This window comes from Schistocerca americana, chromosome X (assembly GCF_021461395.2).
Source record: "Schistocerca americana isolate TAMUIC-IGC-003095 chromosome X, iqSchAmer2.1, whole genome shotgun sequence".
Taxonomy (NCBI): domain Eukaryota; kingdom Metazoa; phylum Arthropoda; class Insecta; order Orthoptera; family Acrididae; genus Schistocerca; species Schistocerca americana.
The window spans coordinates 926,945,825-926,966,699 of record NC_060130.1 but is presented as its reverse complement, the minus strand read 5'-3'; the positions used below and the strand labels follow the sequence as shown (position 1 = coordinate 926,966,699).

Here is a 20,875-nt window from a genome sequence, read left to right as displayed (position 1 = left end):
CGTGCTGACATGAGGAAAGTTTCCAACCGATTTCTCATACACAAACAGCAGTTGACCGGCGTTGCCTGGTGAAACGTTGTTGTGATGCCTCGTGTAAAGAGGAGAAATACGTACCATCACGTTTCCGACTTTGATAAACGTCGGATTGTAGCCTATCGCGATTGCGGTTTATCGTATGGCGACATTGCTGCTCGCGTTGGTCGAAATCTAATGACTGTTAGCAGAATATGGAATCGGTGCGTTCATGAGGGTAATACGGAACGCCGTGCTGGATCCCAACGGCCTCGTATCACTAGCAGTCGAGATGACTGGCATCTTATCCGCATGGCTGTAACGGATCGTGCAGCCACGTCTCGATCCCTGGGTCAACAGATGGGTACGTTTGCATGACAACAACCATCTGCAAGAACAGTTCGACGACGTTTGCAGCAGCACGGACTATCAGCTCAGAGACCACGGCTGCGGTTACCCTTGACGCTGCATCACAGACAGGAGCGCCTGCGATGGTGTACTCAACGACGAACCTGGGTGCACGAATGGCAAACGTCATTTTTTCGGATGAATCCAGGTTCTGTTTACAGCATCATGATGGTCGGATCCGTGTTTGGCGACATCGCCGTGAACGCACATTGGAAGCGTGTATTCGTCATCGCCATACTGGCGTATCACCCGGCGTGATGGTATGGGGTGTCATTGGTTCCCGGGTTCGATTCCCGGCGGGGTCAGGGATTTTCTCTGCCTCGTGATGGCTGGGTGTTGTGTGATGTCCTTAGGTTAGTTAGGTTTAAGTAGTTCTAAGTTCTAGGGGACTGATGACCATAGATGTTAAGTCCCATAGTGCTCAGAGCCATTTGAACCATTGTCATTGGTTACACGTCTCGGTCACCTCTTGTTCGCATTGACGGCACTTTGAACAGTGGACGTTACATTTCAGATGTGTTACGACCCGTGGCTCTACCATTCATTCGATCCCTGCGAAACCCTATATTTCAGCAGGATAATGCACGACCGCATGTTGCAGGTCCTGTACGGACCTTTCTGGATACAGAAAATGTTCGACTGCTGTCCTGGCCAGCACATTCTCCAGTTCTCTCACCAATTGAAAACGTCTGGTCAATGGTGGCCGAGCAACTGGCTCGTCACAATACGCCAGTCACTACTCTTGATGAACTGTGGTATCGTGTTAAAGCTGCAGGGGCAGCTGTACCTGTACACACCATCCAAGCTCTGTTTGACTCAATGCCCTGGCGTATCAAGGCCGTTATTACGGACAGAGGTGGTTGTTCTGGGTACTGATTTCTCAGGATCTGTGCACCCAAATTGCGTGAAACTGTAATCACATGTCAGTTCTAGTGTAATATATTTGTCCAATGAATACCCGTTTATCATCTGCATTTCTTCTTGGTTTAACAATTTTAATGGCTGGTAGTGTATTATACTCTTAATTGAAAAAAAGAAACAGAATATTGTGGCCGGAGTAAGCAAATGTTTTTCCTTTAATCAAGACCCCAAAACATGTGGTACTGCTTTTGTGAGACACATATCTGGTTGTCCTTTTGTGGATGTGGGATGACAATCAGGATCTGAAGTTTCACTTGATGTTGATGCTGAAGACTCTAAAGCAGTGGGCGGTTCGGGCACGGGAATGTTTGGACCATGTGATATGGGTCTTATGGCTGATTTTACGTTTGGACAAAAAATTCCTTTCATACTGTTCTTGTTAAGCCCGCCAAAGCTAGAGTTGGACTGACGGATTTCCAAGCTAGATCTACCTGGATGTACAATTTTAAGGTAGTTCACAAGACTGTGAGTTGCAAAGTTATGCAGTTTGTAACATGCAAACGTGCTCAAGCACAAGAAAATGATAGGTAATTCTGCGATTGCATTTGGTATTGAATTCACGGACACTATCGTTCCTAATTATTCAGCAGCAGGAATGTTGACCAATCTGGATTGTACAGGGTGATTCAAAAAGAATACCACAACTTTAGGAATTTAAAACTCTGCAACGACAAAAGGCAGAGCTAAGCTCTATCTGTCGGCGAATTAAGGGAGCTATAAAGTTTCATTTAGTTGTACATTTGTTCGCTTGAGGCGCTGTTGACTAGGCGTCAGCGTCAGTTGATGCTAAGATGGCGACCGCTCAACAGAAAGCTTTTTGTGTTATTGAGTACGGCAGAAGTGAATCGACGACAGTTGTTCAGCGTGCATTTCGAACGAAGTATGGTGTTAAACCTCCTGATAGGTGGTGTATTAAACGTTGATATAAACAGTTTACAGAGAATGGGTGTTTGTGCAAAGGGAAAAGTTCTGGACGGCCGAGAACGAGTGATGAGAATGTAGCACGCATCCAGCAAGCATTTGTTCGCAGCCCAGGAAAATCGACTCGCAGAGCTAGCAGAGAGCTGCAAATTCCACAATCAATTGTATGGAGAGTCCTACGAAAAAGGTTAGTTATGAAACCTTATCGTCTGAAATTGGTTCAAGCACTGTCTGCAGCTGATAAGATTAAAAGAATCGATTTCTGTGATTTTATTCTTGCTCAAATGGAAACAGATGAATCTTTCGTTTCAAAGATTGTGTTTAGTGATGAAGCAACTGTCCACACTAACGGGAAAGTCAACCGTCACAATGTCTGTATATGGGGCACTGAGAATCCGCGGGAAACAACTCAGTATGAACGTGACTCGCCTAAGGTGAACGTTTTCTGTGCCATTTCAGCCAATAAAGTTTTTGGTCCCTTTTTCTTCGAAGGTGCTACTGTAACTGGACTACAGTATCTGGAGATGTTAGAGAATTGGCTGTTCCCTCAGCTCGAACAAGAAGCACGACAATTCATATTTCAGCAGGATGGAGCGCCACCACATTGGCACTTATCTGTCCGTAACTACCTGAACGTCAACTACCCGAGGCGATGGATCGGCCGCCAGGCAGCCCGTGACAGAGCACTTCATCACTGGCCTCCAAGAAGCCCTGATCTTACCCCCTGCGATTTTTTCTTATGGGGGTATGTTAAGGATATGGTGTTTCGGCCACCTCTCCCAGCCACCATTGATGATTTGAAACGAGAAATAACAGCAGCTATCCAAACTGTTACGCCTGATATGCTACAGAGAGTGTGGAACGAGTTGGAGTATCGGGGTGATATTGCTCGTGTGTCTGGAGGGGGCCATATTGAACATCTCTGAACTTGTTTTTGAGTGAAAAAAAACCTTTTTAAATACTCTTTGTAATGATGTATAACAGAAGGTTATATTATGTTTCTTTCATTAAATACACATTTTTAAAGTTGTGGTATTTTTTTTGAATCACCCTGTATTATGACATTCACAGAGACCGCACACTATCTAGTATGGGTGAAGGAGACACGATTGTCGGGGTGCAATCGGCATTCGGAATATCACATTTGTTTCATCATTGAGTATACCATCTTGACTCAAGACAAGAGTCAAGATGGTATACTCAATGATGAAACAAAGCACTAGGCTTTACCAGAAATATCGACCCTTAGACAATGTGTCTAATAGTGTATTTTAAATACGAGAGTATGCCATCTTAGGCACTGTTTAACACTTAAAACACTTGATAATGGCACTTTGAATTCGAAATCATGATCGTGTAAGTGTTAATGTAACACTGCAAATAAACAAACAGTGTAACAGCGGTAATGACTTTAAAGAAATGTTCTAACAGAGTTTACACTATCTGATCAAAAGTATCTGAATAGCACAACGTACTGTGGAGCTGACCTCTAGACGGCACGTGAGGCGGGCCCATCAGTATGAAGGGCAGCGGGGAGTATTGTGTTGTCAGTAAAGAAGTAGTGACAGGTCAATTGTGCGATCAGGACAGCTCAGTGACTTCTAACGTGAACTAGTCGTTGCACGTTACCTCAATAACAAATGGATCACGGACATTTAAACGCTTCTAAAGCTGTCCAGGTCGACTGTCGATGATGTCATTGTGAAGTGGGAAAGCGAAGGAACGACCGTAACTAAAAGAAGGCCAGGCAGAGCTCATGTATTGACAGACAGGAACTGTCAATCATTGTGGTGGTAGTAAAAAATTGCACTAAATCTGCGGAAGCAATCACTGGTGTGCCACCAGCAGTCCAGCTAGCACAGTGACTGTGCACAGGGAGTTAACAACAATGTGGTACAGTGGTCGAGCAGTCCGCCCCCGGTAGCTCAGTGGTCAGCGCGACTCAATGTCAATCCTAAGGGCTCGGGTTCGATTCCCGGCTGGGTCGGAGATTTTCTCCGCTCAGGGACTGGGTGTTGTGTTGTCCTACTTATCATCATTTCATCCCCATCGACGCGCAAGTCGCCGAAGTTGCGTCAAATCGAAAGACTTGCACCCGGCGAATGGTCTACCCGACGGGAGGCCCTAGTCACACGACATTTAGTGATCGAGCAGCTCGTCATAAGCCACACATTTCTGTATCTAATTCTAAGCGACGCTTGAAGAGGCATGACTCGAAACGAGTGATTTGGAGTAATGAATCACGCTATACTCTCTTGATCCGATGCTACGGAGTGGGGAGGTTTATGGTGGTTAGGGTGTGGTCTCCTTATTGTGCTTATGGAAACGTCGAATGCTGGAGGATATGAAAATATTTTGCAGCACCGTGTACAGAGTACAGTAGATGAGATTGTTAGTATCAACATGACAGTGCAGCCTGTCATAAAGCAGAATCTGAGACAAAAAGACTTGTGGATAAGAACATCCCTGAAATGGATGTGAACCCGATGGAACATCTTTCGGATGAGTCAGAAGATTGATTTCCCTTGAGACCCCGGTGTGCAACTTGGAGAATGAGCTAGCGTTCCTCCACAGACATCCAGACACCTCACTGAAAGTGTCCCCAGTACATCTACATCGACATCTACATCCATACTCCGCAAGCCACCTGACGGTGTGTGGCGGAGGGTACCTCGAGTACCTCTATCGGTTCTCCCTTGTATTCCAGTCTCGTATTGTTCGTGGAAAGAAGGATTGTCGGTATGCCCCTGTGTGGGCTCTAATCTCTCTGATTTTATCCTCATGGTCTCTTCGCGAGATATACGTAGGAAGGAGCAATATACTGCTTGACTCCTCGGTGAAGGTATGTTCTCGAAACTTCAACAAAAGCCCGTACCGAGCTACTGAGCGTATTCCCTGCAGAGTCTTCCACTGGAGTTTATCTATCATCTCCGTAACGCTTTCGCGATTACTAAATGATCCTGTAACGAAGCGCGCTGCCCTCCGTTGGATCTTCTCTATCTCTTCTATCAACCCTATCTGGTACGGATCCCACACTGCTGAGCAGTATTGAAGCAGTGGGCGAGCAAGCGTACTGTAACCTACTTCCTTTGTTTTCGGATTGCATTTCCTTAGGATTCTTCAGTGAATCTCAGTCTGGCATCTGCTTTACCGACGATCAACTTTATATGATCATTCCATTTGAAATCACTTCTAATGCGTACTCCCAGATAATTTATGGAATTAACTGCTTCCAGTTGCTGACCTGCTATTTTGTAGCTAAATAATAAGGGATCTTTCTTTCTATGTATTCGCAGCACATTACACTTGTCTACATTGAGATTCAATTGCCATTCCCCGCACCATGCGTCAATTCGCTGCAGATCCTCCTGCATTTCAGTACAATTTTCCATTGTTATAACCTCTCGATATACCACAGCATCATCCGCAAAAAGCCTCAGTGAACTTTCGATGCCATCCACAAGGTCATTTATGTATATTGTGAATAGCAACGGTCCTACGACACTCCCCTGCGGCACACCTGAAATCACTCTTACTTCGGAAGACTTCTCTCCATTGAGAATGACACGCTGCGTTCTGTTATCTAGGAACTCTTCAATCCAATCACACAATTGCTCTGATAGTCCATATGCTTTTACTTTGTTCATTAAACGACTGTGGGGAACTGTATCGAACGCCTTGCGGAAGTAAGAAACACGGCATCTACTTGGGAACCCGTGTCTATAGCCCTCTGAGTCTCGTGGACGACTAGCGCGAGCTGGGTTTCACACGATCGTCTGTTTCGTAACCCAAGCTGATTCCTACAGAGTAGATTTCTAGTCTCCAGAAAAGTCATTATACTCGAACATAATACGTGTTCCAAAATTCTACAACTGATCGACGTTAGAGATATAGGTCTATAGTTCTGCACATCTGTTCGACGTCCCTTCTTGAAAACGGGGATGACCTGTGCCCTTTTCCAGTAGAGTTGAAGCTTTCGTAAAGGCTAAGGGAGGACACGCCCCATATTAATGTCCACAGCAAGTGTCCAGATGCTTTTGATCAGACGGTGAATGTACAGGGTGTTACAAAAAGGTACGGCCAAACTTTCAGGAAACATTCCTCACACACAAAGAAAGAAAATATGTTATGTGGACATGTGTCCGGAAACGCTTACTTTCCATGTTAGAGTTCATTTTATTACTTCTCTTCAAATCACATTAATCATGGAATGGAAACACACAGCAACAGAACGTACCAGCATGACTCCAAACACTTTGTTACAGGAAATGTTCAAAATGTCCTCCGTTAGCGAGGATACATGCATCCACCCTCCGTCGCATGGAATCCCTGATGCGCTGATGCAGCCCTGGAGAATGGCGTATTGTATCACAGCCGTCCACAATACGAGCACGAAGAGTCTCTACATTTGGTACCGGGGTTGCGTAGACAAGAGGTTTCAAATGCCCCCATAAATGAAAGTCAAGAGGGTTGAGGTGAGGAGAGCGTGGAGGCCATGGAATTGCTCCGCCTCTGCCAATCCATCGGTCAGCGAATCTGTTGTTGAGAAGCGTACGAACACTTCGACTGAAATGCGAAGGAGCTCCATCGCGCATGAACCACATGTTGTGTCGTACTTGTAAAGGCACATGTTCTAGCAGCACAGGTAGAGTATCCCGTATAAAATCATGATAACGTGCTCCATTGAGCGTAGGTGGAAGAACATGGGGCCCAATCAAGACATCACCAACAATGCCTGCCGAAACGTTCACAGAAAATCTGTGTTGATGACGTGATTGCACAATTGCGTCGGAATTCTCGTCAGCTCACACATGTTGATTGTGAAAATTTACAATTTGATCACGTTGGAATGAAGCCTCATCCGTAAAGAGAACATTTGCACTGAAATGAGAATTGACACATTGTCGGATGAACCATTCGCAGAAGTGTACCCTTGGGGGCCAATCAGCTGCTGATAGTGCCTGCACACGCTGTACATGGTACGGAAACAACTGGTTCTCCCGTAGCACTCTCTATACAGTGACGTGGTCAACGTTACCTTGTACAGCAGCAACTTCTCTGACGCTGACATTAGGGTTATCGTCAACTGCACGAAGAATTGCCTCGTCCATTGCAGGTGTCCTCGTCGTTCTAGGTCTTCCCCAGTCGCGAGTCATAGGCTGGAATGTTCCGTGCTCCCTAAGACGCCGATCAATTGCTTCGAACGTCTTCCTGTCGGGACACCTTCGTTCTGGAAATCTGTCTCGATACAAACGTACCGCGCCACGGCTACTGCCCCGTGCTAATCCATACATCAAATGGGCATCTGCCAACTCCGCATTTGTAAACATTGCACTGACTGCAAAACCACGTTCGTGATGAACACTAACCTGTTGATGCTACGTACTGATGTGCTTGATGCTAGTACTGTAGAACAATGAGTCGCATGTCAACACAAGCACCGAAGTCAACATTACCTTCCTTCAATTGGGCCAACTGGCGGTGAATCGAGGAAGTGCAGTACATGCTGACGAAACTAAAATGAGCTCTAACATGGAAATTAAGCGTTTCCGGACACATGTCCACATAACATCTTTTCTTTATTTGTGTGTGAGGAATGTTTCCTGAAAGTTTGGCCGTACCTTTTTGTAACACCCTGTATACGTAGAAGTGGATAACTCACGAGGTGCCGGCCGCTGGTGGCCGAGCAGTTCTAGGCACTTCAGTCTGGAACCGGGCGACCGCTACGGTCGCAGGTTCGAATCCTGCCTCGGGCATGGATGTGTGTGATGTTCTTAGGTTAGTTAGGTTTAAGTAGTTCTAAGTTCTAGGGGACTGATGACCTGAGATGTTAAGTCCCATAGTGCTCAGAGCCAGCCAACCATTTTGAACCAATCCACGAGGTCGAGGTGGTTTACGGGACGAAGGAATAATACGCACTGTCAGTGGCCCGGTAAGGAAGAGAAGCGATGTTATTTGTGAGCTGAGAGCGTGGACCCGTGTCAGCAGGGCAGCAGAGTCGCTGGCCGTGGTTATGCAAGGCGCGGCGCGGCGTGGCGCGGCCGGCAGGCAGGAGCTGGCAGTGGCTCCCTGGCAGCGGCAGCATGTACGACAAGATGGGCGCGCGCAGGAACGGCCGCCGCCTCGCCGACCACTCAGACTCGGGCAGCGAGTCGCAGCCGCTGCTCTCGTCCGACGCCAGCCACGCCAGCCGCCGCAGTTTCGGGCGAGTATTCTCACACTGCCGCGGTTTGCAAAATGGTGTCTCGCTCGTCTCCAGGCGTACACGTATTCTGTCGTTAACGAAGTGCCTCTTCGTACGCGCAACACCCTTTTTTCTCGGTGGGAGCCACGGACCTTAAAACATTTTAAAAGACAGGCTGGCCCCCTTGTCTATTGAAATGATTTGCTTATATAATCCACAATTGCAGTTTCCACCGTCGTCCGTTTTGAAGTGGAACATTGCTCAAATTTTCAAACATTTAAAAACTTAGAGACTGTATAAATGTCATCGTCCTATGGTCAATCTCCAGAGACTGTAAATATATCGTTTGTGAAATCCTTTGTGTAAATAACATTAAGCTACTGTCAGATACACCATCTGATTGCAAATTGAACAACAGATTACAATCAAACGATTTATTTGTACAGCAGTTTGTGTAATTTAACCTAAAAACCAAAAACCACTCCGTCTTCAGGCCGCAAGTGGCCCATCGGGACCATTCGACCGCCGTATCATTCTCAGTTGAGGATGCGGATTGGAGGGGCGTGTGGTCAGCACACCGCACTCCCGGTCGTTATGATGGTTTTATTTGACCGGAGCCGTTACTGTTCGGTCGAGTAGCTCCTCAATTGGCACCATGAGGCTGAGTGCGCCCCGAAAAATAGCAACAGCGCATGGCGGCTGGATGGTCACCCATCCAAGTGCCGACCACGCCCGACAGCGCTTAACTTCGGTGGTCTCACGGGTACCGGTGTATCCACTGCGGCAAGGCCGTTGCCGTTATTTATACTAAAAAAAGCAAAAAAAAACGTTGCATACATAGCGATTGGAAATGGGCCATGCGACTTTGATTTGAATACACTGTACGATATTTTTAAGTTTTTAGATGTACTAAAGCACGAAAATTTTAGTCAGTGTACCATTCGCAAATGGCCAAGGGCCGAAACTGCAGTCATGAAGTTCATAAATAAACAATTTTCAGAGGCGAAAGCGAGAATGAGGTCTTTAAAATAAGTTAAATAGCTCATCGTTGTTAATCTAGACGCGTTTAGCGTTTGCCCACCTCGTCTTTCAGGCGGTTCAAAAATGGCTCTGAGCACTATGGGACTTAACAAATTCAAATGGCTCTGAGCACTATGGGACTTAACATCTGTGGTCAGCAGTCCCCTAGAACTTAGAACTACTTAAACATAACTAACCCAAGACATCACACACATCCATGCCCGAGGCAGGATTCGAACCTGCGACCGTAGCGGTCGCGCGGTTCCAGACTGAAGCGCCTAGAACCACTCGGCCACCACGGCCGGCTTTCAGGCGGCATCCTTTCATTAATAGGTCTGCATCTACGTCTGCCTGCATATTCTGCAAACCAGCGTGAAGTGCGTGGCAGAGGACACTTTCAATTGTACCACATTTTAGAGTTTCTTTCCGCTTTTTTCACATATGTAGAGCAGGAAGAATGTCGACTTAAACGTCTGTGTTGTTCCTGTGATTAGTCTAATACTGTTTCGTGGCCTTGCAGCACCGATGATTAGGAAGCTATAGCACATGGTGGTTATAATTAATTTTCGTTACTTCGTCCTGTTTACTGTGTGCGTACCCAAGTTTCTAGGAATGACGTTCAGACGAGATGATGGTTACTTGCGAGTCTACTGATTCTCGTCAACACAGACCCCTGTCAGACTGTCATCCAGCACACTCGTCAATTGATTGATTGTGTTTTGCGTTGATCTCGAGTCATTATATTTTCAGTAGAACCCGGCGTGCCAAACTTAACCGACAGTGCATTTGGTATCCAGGACTGAGCTGAGACGTTCTCGGGGATATTTAGGGCCCGCATTGCGTAGAATATGATAACGTATTCTCTACTCAAGCTTTTTTGTTTCTGCCGAAACAACGTTTTATCCCGCGAACTTTTTTTCGACGACATCAATCTTTGAACTTCAGTCCAATGATATAAAGTTCCTTACACAGAGGAAAGTTAATTTTAAAACGAACTGAAAACTCTTTCTTCTTGACCATATCACTATTATATACACTCACACGTAAATGGCCAAAACTTACCAATACAATTTTCCTTTTACGAGTTCCTGACTGTTCTTTAGGCTGTTTCTCTCAAATCCGTATCCAAGCCTCTCGATCCTTTCGTTAATGATCTTTCAAATTTCTTCGTAACATATCATTCATCACTTGATTTTTTCATTCTGCAATGGGTCTTCCCGTTTTCCTCTTGTATGGAGGTTGCCAACATGTTCATCTCCGAATCACATGCCCACCCAGTTTTAAACGCCGTCTTTCCACTTCTTCGGTGATGTACGTGGAAGTTTTCATCGGTTTCCAGTTTTTTGTATTTGGCATCTTCTCTCACATTGAAAATCTTCTAAAAAAATCCATTTGCGCTGCTTCAAGTCTTCGTCTACTTCTTTTGTCATTTCCCAGGTTTCCACTCAATGCAACAAATACTTTGTATTAACCTTTTTTCCTGCGTTTTTATTAATTTTATATGACCAGTGCAGAGAATTCAGCTTATTGATTGCTTTTTTTAGCGTGTGTTGTCCTCTGCCTTATTTCTAGTTTATTCGAACCCTGATCTGAGATTATAGTTCCTAGGTGTTTATAATTTTGACATGCCTCAGTAGTTTTTCATCTACGCTGACGTCATGTTGTTTACTTCGTAGAGAGAGGTTTTGTTTAAAAATTTATCGTTAGTCCGACCTCATCGTATGTTTCTAAGATTTTCTTTATCATATACTTATTTCATAATCATTTTCAGCCGTACTATTTGACCATCGGCGAATAGTAAACTCGATAGGTAATCCCCATCTACGTCTAGGCCCATTCCGCCACGCAGTTTCATCTATTCTTTAAGAACTTCGTTCAGATAATACTGAAACAGAGTAGGTACAATACAGCACCCTTGTCTAACGCCTTTGGTTGGTATTGTTACTCGGGAGATACCTTTTCCTATTTTAAGTCTTGTCTCTAACCTCTTGTAAACTTCTTTAATTGCAGCAAAATGTGAAACAGCTTCTTAACGAAACGTCCCTCGTCGCTACAGTATGTTCTGCAAATGATTTCTGGCACGTGTCAGTACTTAATTAGCGAATTCTCGTGCACATATGGACAGGCATTGTGCTTTCCCGGTACATATATTAAGTCACGTAGCGCTTACTATGCGGCAACTCGCTGTTCAGCAAACATCAGTGATATGGTCGGACTTCTGTATTTGCCTATAAATGATCACATCTCCACACAGAGGCTATCAATGTGCCTCTCACTTTTACATGTTTTCTACTGGCCATCCTCACTCATACAGTGGTGTCGTTGGGTTGGCTTATCAGTTTCTTCCTCATTTGTATTTCCGTAACACTTGGTATAAAGGGAGAAGGAAGACTAGACCCGTCGCCATGAGGTCTTAGATACAGATCACGAGCTCGATTAAGGGAAGGCTGGGGAACCATCCTGACGTTTGTCATCACAGGAAACCTAAATCCAGGATCTAAAGCAGCGTTCTCCCGCTTCTACAGCTCGTAACATGTTTATTTGATGTGAGTTCCAGTGAGGTCTTGTCGGAGAGTCTTCAGGGAATGGCACTCCACTTTCAGTTTTTATAGTGCACTACTTGACTTGTTTTTACTACGAAATACACATGAGCAACCTGTCCCTGCTTTAAGCTAGTGTGCGCAAGTAATTATTAATCAGTTAGCCTTTCTCTTTCAGTGTTTTCGATACTATTTGTACTTTGCGAACTGTTTGAAGTTAACCGTTCCTGCACGTTTTCTTGCTAAGATTCGCCTACATATTTCGTTTCTGGAACACTTGTAGATAAAAGTAACCTACCGTTGATGACTTATTAGGGATTTGCCTAGCCTGTCCGTGGGTCACGTTATTTTAGTTCTAAGCGCTGTTTGTTCTTTTATATTCTTTTGTTGCGTATATTTGAACGAAAATTGTGAGAACGCCGGAGGTCTTCACGCGCGCCAGGCAAAGCATCTTAAATTCAAGTGGCTAAACCAAGGCCATGCTAACGCTACCGGTCAAGAGCCGGAGGAAAGCGCGTTTGATTCTTCTGACTCATTCCTTTACTCTATTGTGCTTTGCGCGTATGAAATCAGTCCGCATACTGTTACTAAAATTAAAGCTTGTTCATCTTACACGCTGGCCTTCTCTCACTACCAACGGTACACTTCTATTTTTTCAGATTCGTTGAAGCATAGCAGAAGAAATGCAAAAATAAATAAATAAATAAATAAAAATAAAAAGTATAAATCACCATTTATAATATGTAGTTACGTAGTATCCACTTTCAAATTTAGCGATGGCAGATTGCTGTAACGGCTGTAGTTGGTGCAAATGTTTGTAGCATTGCTACGATTGTATGTATCATGTATGCGTTAAGGGCAACAAAATCGATGGTAATAACACCCAGTCATTACCCAAGAATACTCACATTCACGCCGGCCGGTGTGGCCGAGCGGTTCTAGGCGCTTCAGTCTGGAACCGCGCGACCGCTACGGTCGCAGGTTCGAATCCTGCCTCGGGAATGGATGTGCGTGATGTCCTTAGGTTAGCTAGGTTTAAGTAGTTCTAAGTTCTAGGAGACTGATGACCACAGATGTTGAGTCCCATAGTGCTCAGAGCGATTTGAACTCACATTCACGAAGATTGTCGCGAAGAACCATGCAGATAATGCGAGAGATTATAAGTCAATTGGCATCTAGAACTTTCTTTTTGCCTGCAGGCCATACAGCCACCGAAAAACTTGGGTCTGGAATCACATTCCAACGCGAGCTTCAAAACCTGATTTCTAATGGCCGGGTGGCCGCTTTCAAACTAAAAAGACTGTGTTGGTTTGTTGCAAATAGTACGTCGACCGTGCACGCTGAAGGGAGAATAGTTTTAACTATTCGTTCTATTACATCTTTTCGTTGTGCATACAAACAGAGAACACAAGTTCAGATTTAACAGTGATGGGAAAAGATATCGGTTGTGACCTTTTTAAAGGAACCGTTGCGGCATTAGCCGTAAGTGATTTAGGGAAACCAAGGAAAAGAGTAGCTGTAGGTCACTGGGCGCGTATTTGAATGGCTGTCGTCCCGAGCGTGAGTTCAATCTTTTTGACTGCATCACTTCTCTTGGTCTGTTGACGCACGAGGAAGAATAATTTTGACTACCAACATAGCCTCATAAGGCTCGCTGAAAATTTACACACTGCTCGTGAGAAATATTACCATGTAAAATTCTCAGTAAATATTTGACCCACAACTTTTGAAGGCCACCTTATTGTATTAAACACGTTACCAGGCTCTTGAATTGTTCATTGTATTTAAGCGTACCGCGAAATGCCATGCCTAAACTTCTGGAGGAGCTCGAACTGCAGTTACACACCAGCTTGTAGTATCTTAACAACGACTGAGACGGGTACTCTTCTACTGGAGTAAGTTGGCTGTAGTTATTTTGGCCAATGATTGTTAGGTGAACGTTAATCTGTTCTGAAACCTACCGTAATATAACGCTGTTTTGTCAAATGAAGGCATGATTCCAGACCGTGACTTATGTGATATAGATTGTTGATGGCGTACAGCAGCAACCAGCTACAAACCGGTTTTAGATTATGTTATTGAAAAATTACCAAGTTGTACCTTGCAACATTCTTTTCACATTTGAAAAGACCTTAATTTCCCGGAATAATTTTTGTAACTTCAGAAAACAGTAAGTGAATACTATGATTTAAAAATGGAGTAACAAAATATATGAAACGTCTATTACAGGGCTGCCTAGAGACGAAAGTCTAAGAAGTATTCCCAGGTACAACACTCTTTGCTGCTTTTTCAACCAAATAATCTAAAACCAATTTGTGGCTTGTTGCTGCTGTACAGCATTAACTAATGTAGTATTTTATTTAACGCACGAAATTTGTGCTAAGTTTGTTATTTCAAGAACGGAAAAGAAATGACTCATACCAGTAGTGCTGTAAATATTTCGCACCTCTAACCGTTGGTTCCCAGGCGAGAAATGCTACTTTTTTTCCAGTGCCTCCTCTGCATTTCACCAAGTTTTCAAAATATCATCCTGTTGTACCCAGTACTTATAGGGTGCTCTCTCAGCCTATTATCATCAAGATCAAAGCAGATCAATTACCTTCGCAACCTGCCATAATGGTGAACCTGTCTGGTGGTGGGTTCGCAGTACTCACAGCTTGAAGATATGACATCACACGGACGAAGACTATACCGAGTGAAGGTCAATAAAATTCCCGAATCCACGTCTCTTGTCTGTCAGCGATTCGCTTTTGCGAGCACAGCCAACCGTGGAAACCGTTAATAGTATAATAGTGTACAAACTTTTTAAATATGTATAGGCTTCTTTGCGCTTTTCTTCCAATAACAACGTTAGCTTTCGCCACAGTATTGCATTCAAGGGGTATAGTCCAGAAAGTTTTCTCCGCCGTCCTTCCACAGTGTAACCTATCCTCACACAAAAACACCGACTACATTTACATCTAAATACCCAACCACACTCTGCAACTCATAGTGAAGTGCATAGCGGAAGTACTTCCCTTGCACTACATACTAGGGGTTCTTCTCGTCCCAGTCACGTACGGAGCACGTGAAGGACGACTGTTAAATACCTCTTTACGCGCCGTAATTAATCCAATATTGTCCTCACTACTGTAACGGGAGCGATACGTAGGAATTTGTTGGTGATTCATCATTTAAAAGTGGTTTCTGAGACTTTATAAGTCAACTTCCGTGGAGTAATTTGCCTCACTGTTCAAGTTCTGCTATATCAGTTTTTGCAGCATCACCGTGACACTCTCCCATGAAAACTGTGACCTTTAGTACTGCCCTTTTATGTACACATTCAATCATTCAATGTCTCTTGTTAGCACTATTTGGTATCGGTCCCACGCACTGGAACAATTTCCTAGGAGGGCTCACACATGTGTTCGTTAGCAATCTCCTTTGTACGCAGACTGCATTTTCTAGTATACTACCAATTCTAACATTCTGCGTGGCGTCTTTGTTCTAAGTCGTGTCTCCCTACCACTTTCGCGCAACGACGCTCTGAGCGTGTTTTTTAGGGAATTGACTAGTTTGAACCTGGGACCTGTTGCTGGTAAGGAGATGCCAGACCACACATGACATGTAGAGTTCAGAAGAGTTCAGTGAGACTAGCGATCATATAACCAAATACTTAATGATTTCAGCGTCAGCTCCACTGCACTCCCTGTAAAAGAATCTTAATACTAACTAAATTTAGTAGAAGGGGTTCAAGGCTTTCCTATTTTTAGTTAGCTGGTAAAATAACGTCGAAAAAGCAGTTAAGTTTACCATTGGAAATTTTATTCTACTCACAAAACATTGTTTATAAAATGCACTATTGATAAAAGGAAATATTTTAATACAGGATGATTAAAACCAACTGCGTTCAACAAAAATGTGAACGAATATTCCCTGAGTGGGTTTCCAAGTTCTACAATGGATTGAAGGATGACCTATGCCATATCACATCTATAATCTAGGTTTAAATTAAGTTTCACAAAAGAGAAAACTATCAAAATGGTCTACAGTGACCCTCAATTATCTTTAATTACTTATCTAACTTGTCGTAAATTACAGTGGCTGATGTGGCTTCTCAATAATTATATAACAGGAAAATCATTGCATTTCATATTTTAACTAACGTAGCAAATGTGAATACCATGAGCTTCAATTGACGATCGACACTAGTATTACGTAAAAAGGGGATGTAACAGATGAGACTTCCGCAGTTCTGAGTGAAGCCCTATGCGCTCAAAAATGCGGCATCGCGTGCGTTCATTACCTTGTCAGTGTTCGTCAGGAGGCGGCGGCCGGCACAGCTCCAACCAGCTCGCCGTCTCCGAAGCAACTCTCGCTAACTTCTACTTACTACAATTTACCGAAGTTGGTTTAAAAAAACTATCTGCCTGTGTTTTCATCTGACCAATCAGGGTCTCAATGTTAACCTTAAGCTCCGCCTACAAAAATTCTGTCTATCCAATGAGAAACGTTATACTTTTCGTGGTGGGGCAATGTTTTAACGTTTGCAACGTAACAGAGACGCGAAAAAGTCTCACGCTAAAATTTGCGGCTGGTGTGGCCCTTTTCGTGTTATCGTAAGATCTATACTGTTCTTCTGGAGGGCTTTAGCTTTTAACATGGGCTGGGGGTGGTCCTGTCGGTTAGCTGGCGACGTGGGTGTCCGTCCCTTATCGTAGGGCCTTCTAGCTTAACACGGTTCTGCTCTCGGCTTCTGTTCTCGTTTCTCCCCTCGGAACTGCGTCTGTCTCACGGTGGTAAGGTATGACATGCATTTAGGCATTCTTGTGTTAGTCTGTGGTATTCCATTTGCTCACTCGTTACTCGTATTACTTTGGTTAATTTAATGTCACGATTTATTCGGAGCTATGTGACATACTACTGGATTTCCTTATCATGTCAGGGTTTTCTTGGAAGGTGTTGGATTTGCCTGACAACTTACACAATGAACCGAAGTTTGCCACCTGCTTTACCTACGACTGAGCCAATATGATCGTATCATTTCATATCTCTACACAGTGCATTTGTGTGAGCTGACCGATCCCAATTGTGACTTGTTATTACTATAAACATAGGATACTATTTTTTTCGTTTCATAAAGTGTAAAATTCTACATTTCTGAACATTTAAAGAAGTTACTGATCTTTGCACCACTTTGTAATCTTATCAATATCTGACTGAATATTTGTTCAGCTTTTTTCAGAAAATACCTCATTACAGATGACCACATCATCTGCGAAGCGTCTGAGGTTACTATTAATGTTTTCTACAAGCCCATTCTTCTTCTTCTTTCGAATAACCCATTTGGAGGGTACGATGAATCAACTTTGCCTACTCTTCATTGTATTAGATTTCCTTAGTTTCCATATTTCCTTCATCCTTTTAGAGTGTTGTTCCCTTTCTTCTTGAGTACACTTTCGTTCAAAATGGTTCAAATAGCTCTGAGCACTATGGTACTCAACATCTGAGGTCATCAGTCCCCTAGAACTTAGAACTACTTAAACCTGACTAACCTAAGGACATCACACAACACCCAGCCATCACGAGGCAGAGAAAATCCCTGACCCCGCCGGGAATCGAACCCGGGAACCTGGGCGTGGGAAGCGAGAACGCTACCGCACGACCACGAGCTGCGGGCGATGTTTTGTTATCAACGTTTTTGGTCATATGAAACACTCTTTCCATTTTGTGCACTCTAGTTTCTATAGCTGTCTTTTCTTTTGCATTGTATGTAATCCCCTCTCCTAGGTATTTAAAGGAATCTGTTTTGTGTATTGCATCGTTGTCAACTGCAATATTTTGAGGACTATCACAGATGTTTGTCATGAACTTTGTTTTTTCAAAGGATATTTGTAGTCCTACTTTGGCTGCTTGTTTTTGCAGTTCTCATATTTGTTCTTGGGCATTATCTAGCGAATCTGTAACGAATACTATGTCATCTGCGAAGGCTAAACAGTCGACAGTGATCTTGTCTGGATTCCTTCCTAATTGAATCCCTTTAATATTGATGGCCTTCCTCCTTTCTCGAACTACCTTCTCTAACACACATTTGAAAAGCAGAGGTGACAGACCATCTCCCTGTCGGACACCTGGCCTTATTTCAAACGATTTTGAGAGCTCTCCCCTAAATTTAATTTCGATTTTGTATTTGTCAAAGTTGCTATAATTATTTCAGTTGTTTTAGTATCGAGTCCCAATTCTTTTAAGATATCAAGCAGGGTATTTCTGTGAATTGAATCATAGACTTTCTTAAAATCCACAAAAGTAATTACATATTTTAAGTTCCTGATTTTACTCATTTCTATTATGTTCTTTAAGTTTAATATTTGTTCTGCACATGACCTTCCGTTCCTAAATCCAGATTGATACTCCTCTAGTTGTTTGTCAAGTTTTTCTTTTTTAAAAGCGCCTTAGACAAGATCTCATAGGTCACCGGTAAGAGGGAGATTCCCCTATAATTGCTAGGGTCAGTTTTCTTCCCTTTTTTATGTAGTGGAAGTATTAGTGCAGATGTCTGTTCTTGTGGTAAGCTGTGTGTTGTCCAGATTTATTTTACTATTTCTGATAGACATTGTATCATGTTGTCACTAGAGTACTTCCATAGTTCAGCAACTATATTATCCTCTCCAGGTGTTTTATTATTTTTAAAGTCTTTTATGATTTCTATTATTTCTTCTGTGGTTGGCGGCTTTGAGTCTGGTGGTGTTGGGTTTGCAATATCGAAATTAAATTTTTCTTTCGGTGGATCACAGTTACGTAGTTCTTCAAAGTATTCGGAAAGTATTCTACAGTTCTCTGTGCTATTATATGCAGTTTTCTGCGTTTTTGGGCCCGTGAAAAATAGACTGGGTGGAGTGTATTTCTTTACGCTACTTTTGAAAGTTTTGTAAAAGTCCTTAGCATTGTTCTGTTTGAAGTTGGAGTTTATTGATGCTAGTTGGTCTTTCATGTATTGTACTTTGATCTTTTTAAGGCTTTTTGATGCTTGCTTCCGGGCTCCTTTTAGGGAGATCGTATTTTTATCATTTTTATTTGCATTCCATATGTTCCAGGGTCGTTGTCTTGTTAGGATTAGTTCGTCACACTCAGCATTCCGTCAGGCATGTTTCCATTTTTTGATAAAGAGGATGGTTTCTTCTGCTGTCTGTACTATGTCTTTTTGTAGATGTTCCCATGTTAATTTCTGAGTGTCAAACTTTTTATGTTGATACTGGCTCTTTCTTTTATGTATTGGCCTAATTTTGTATTTAACGATAGATAGTAATCTGAATCTAAATCTGCACTCATAGCAACTTTTACATTGAGTATCTCTGATGTATACTGTCTGCTTATAGCAGCAACATGGTCAAGTTGTCCCCCCCCCCCCCCAAAGACTGGATTCGGGGATACCCATGTAGTTTGTTTCCTAGGGATTTTTTTAAAAAATGTAGATTTTAGAACTATGCCATGTTCTCTGCATAAACTAATAAGTCCATCCCATTTGCATTGATTCTCTTACGTGCAGAAAATTTGCCTGCTATGGATTGGTGATGACGTTATTTACCGATTTGAGCATTAAAGTCTCCCAGCAATATTATTGTGTTTTTGGATGAAATCTGGTCTAAGGTGTTTGACAGTTCCTGCCAAAAAAAATCTGTTTGTTCTTTTTGTGTTCCGTTTTTCTCATTTGTTGCTGCATGTGTATTTACAATGGTATACAATTTGTTCACTGATTTGAAGGTTAATGTTGAAAGTCTTTCATTGATAGATTTAAATTCTACTATTGAGTTTAATATATTTTGGTTTACAATGAATCCTGTTCCAAATTGGGGTACGTTCTTCATAACACTTTTCCCCGGCTTCCCTTTGAAGATTCTGAATCCCTCTGAATCAAATGAATGTTCATCAGTATACCTTGTTTCTTGGAGTGCTGTTATCATTATATTTTTCTGTTTTATAAAATTTATTAACGTTTTAAGTTTTCCTCTTTTTAGAAGTGAGTTTACGTTGAAAGTTGCCAAATAGTTTATATTTTTGTGTTTAATTTTATTTGTTGCTTTCTGAGGGCATGTTTCAGGATGCTCCGACTCATCCTTCGAACAGCGCTGTAGACCCCCAGAATCCGAATGCCTACTTTTAATTTCCTTAGAAATTGGAGATTGGTTACTCCCTGGGGTAAAATCTCTTACAAGGTGCGTATCCGTTGTCGATTGTTTGTTGGGTTGAGGGAACAAGTCCCCTAATGATTCTACTCGAGGTTGTTACCTCCGAGGAACGGTTTTCAGCCGCACCACTGTTGGACAGACGCTGACCACTCAGCCGCTTGTTTCAAGACAGACGCCAAGTGAGTTTTTTCTTTGGTTGCCTCTTTCGCTAGTTCCGCCGTACCGAGAACTATTCCCTCCGCCTTCACTACCGTTGAGCTATTCACTGTAGTCCTAGCAAGGAGCCCTTACAAGGTGCTATCACCCGGGCCATGTGAACCATGGTTTCTTAACGAGGTTGTTACTCCTTCCTCACCTCTTGTATGTTGAGGCCTCGGGCTTGAGACCGGCGCAGCGGAGTTCTACGAGGCCGTTAATATTAAAAATTAAAAGTAAGCGTCCCAACACGCTTCCCAGGGACACACCCTAAGTTACTTCTACATCTGTCGATGACTGTCTATCCAAGGTAACTCGCTGCATCCTTCCTACCAAGAAAGCCTCCGAAAGTAACATCACAGGAATTGGAGATTAGCAAAGGCATTAATAAAAAATGGTTCAAATGGCTCTGAGCACTATGCGACTTAACTTCTGAGGTCATCAGTCGCCTACAACTTAGAACTAATTAAACCTAACTAACGTAAGGACATCACACACATCCATGCCCG

The 20,875-nt window shown here is 43.1% G+C and overlaps 1 protein-coding gene across 2 annotated transcripts in view; it reads left to right on the top strand.

The window, feature by feature from the left end:
* Window positions 1-8,352: 8,352 nt before the first annotated feature.
* Window positions 8,353-20,875, top strand: part of LOC124555390 (sodium-coupled neutral amino acid transporter 9-like) — a 354,431-nt gene continuing 341,908 nt past the window's right edge. For both annotated transcript variants that reach the window (XM_047129284.1, XM_047129283.1), the window contains exon 1: window positions 8,353-8,467. In XM_047129284.1, coding sequence (XP_046985240.1) covers window positions 8,358-8,467 — 110 coding nt within the window. In that variant the 5' untranslated portion in view covers window positions 8,353-8,357. The remainder of the gene's footprint in view (window positions 8,468-20,875) is intronic.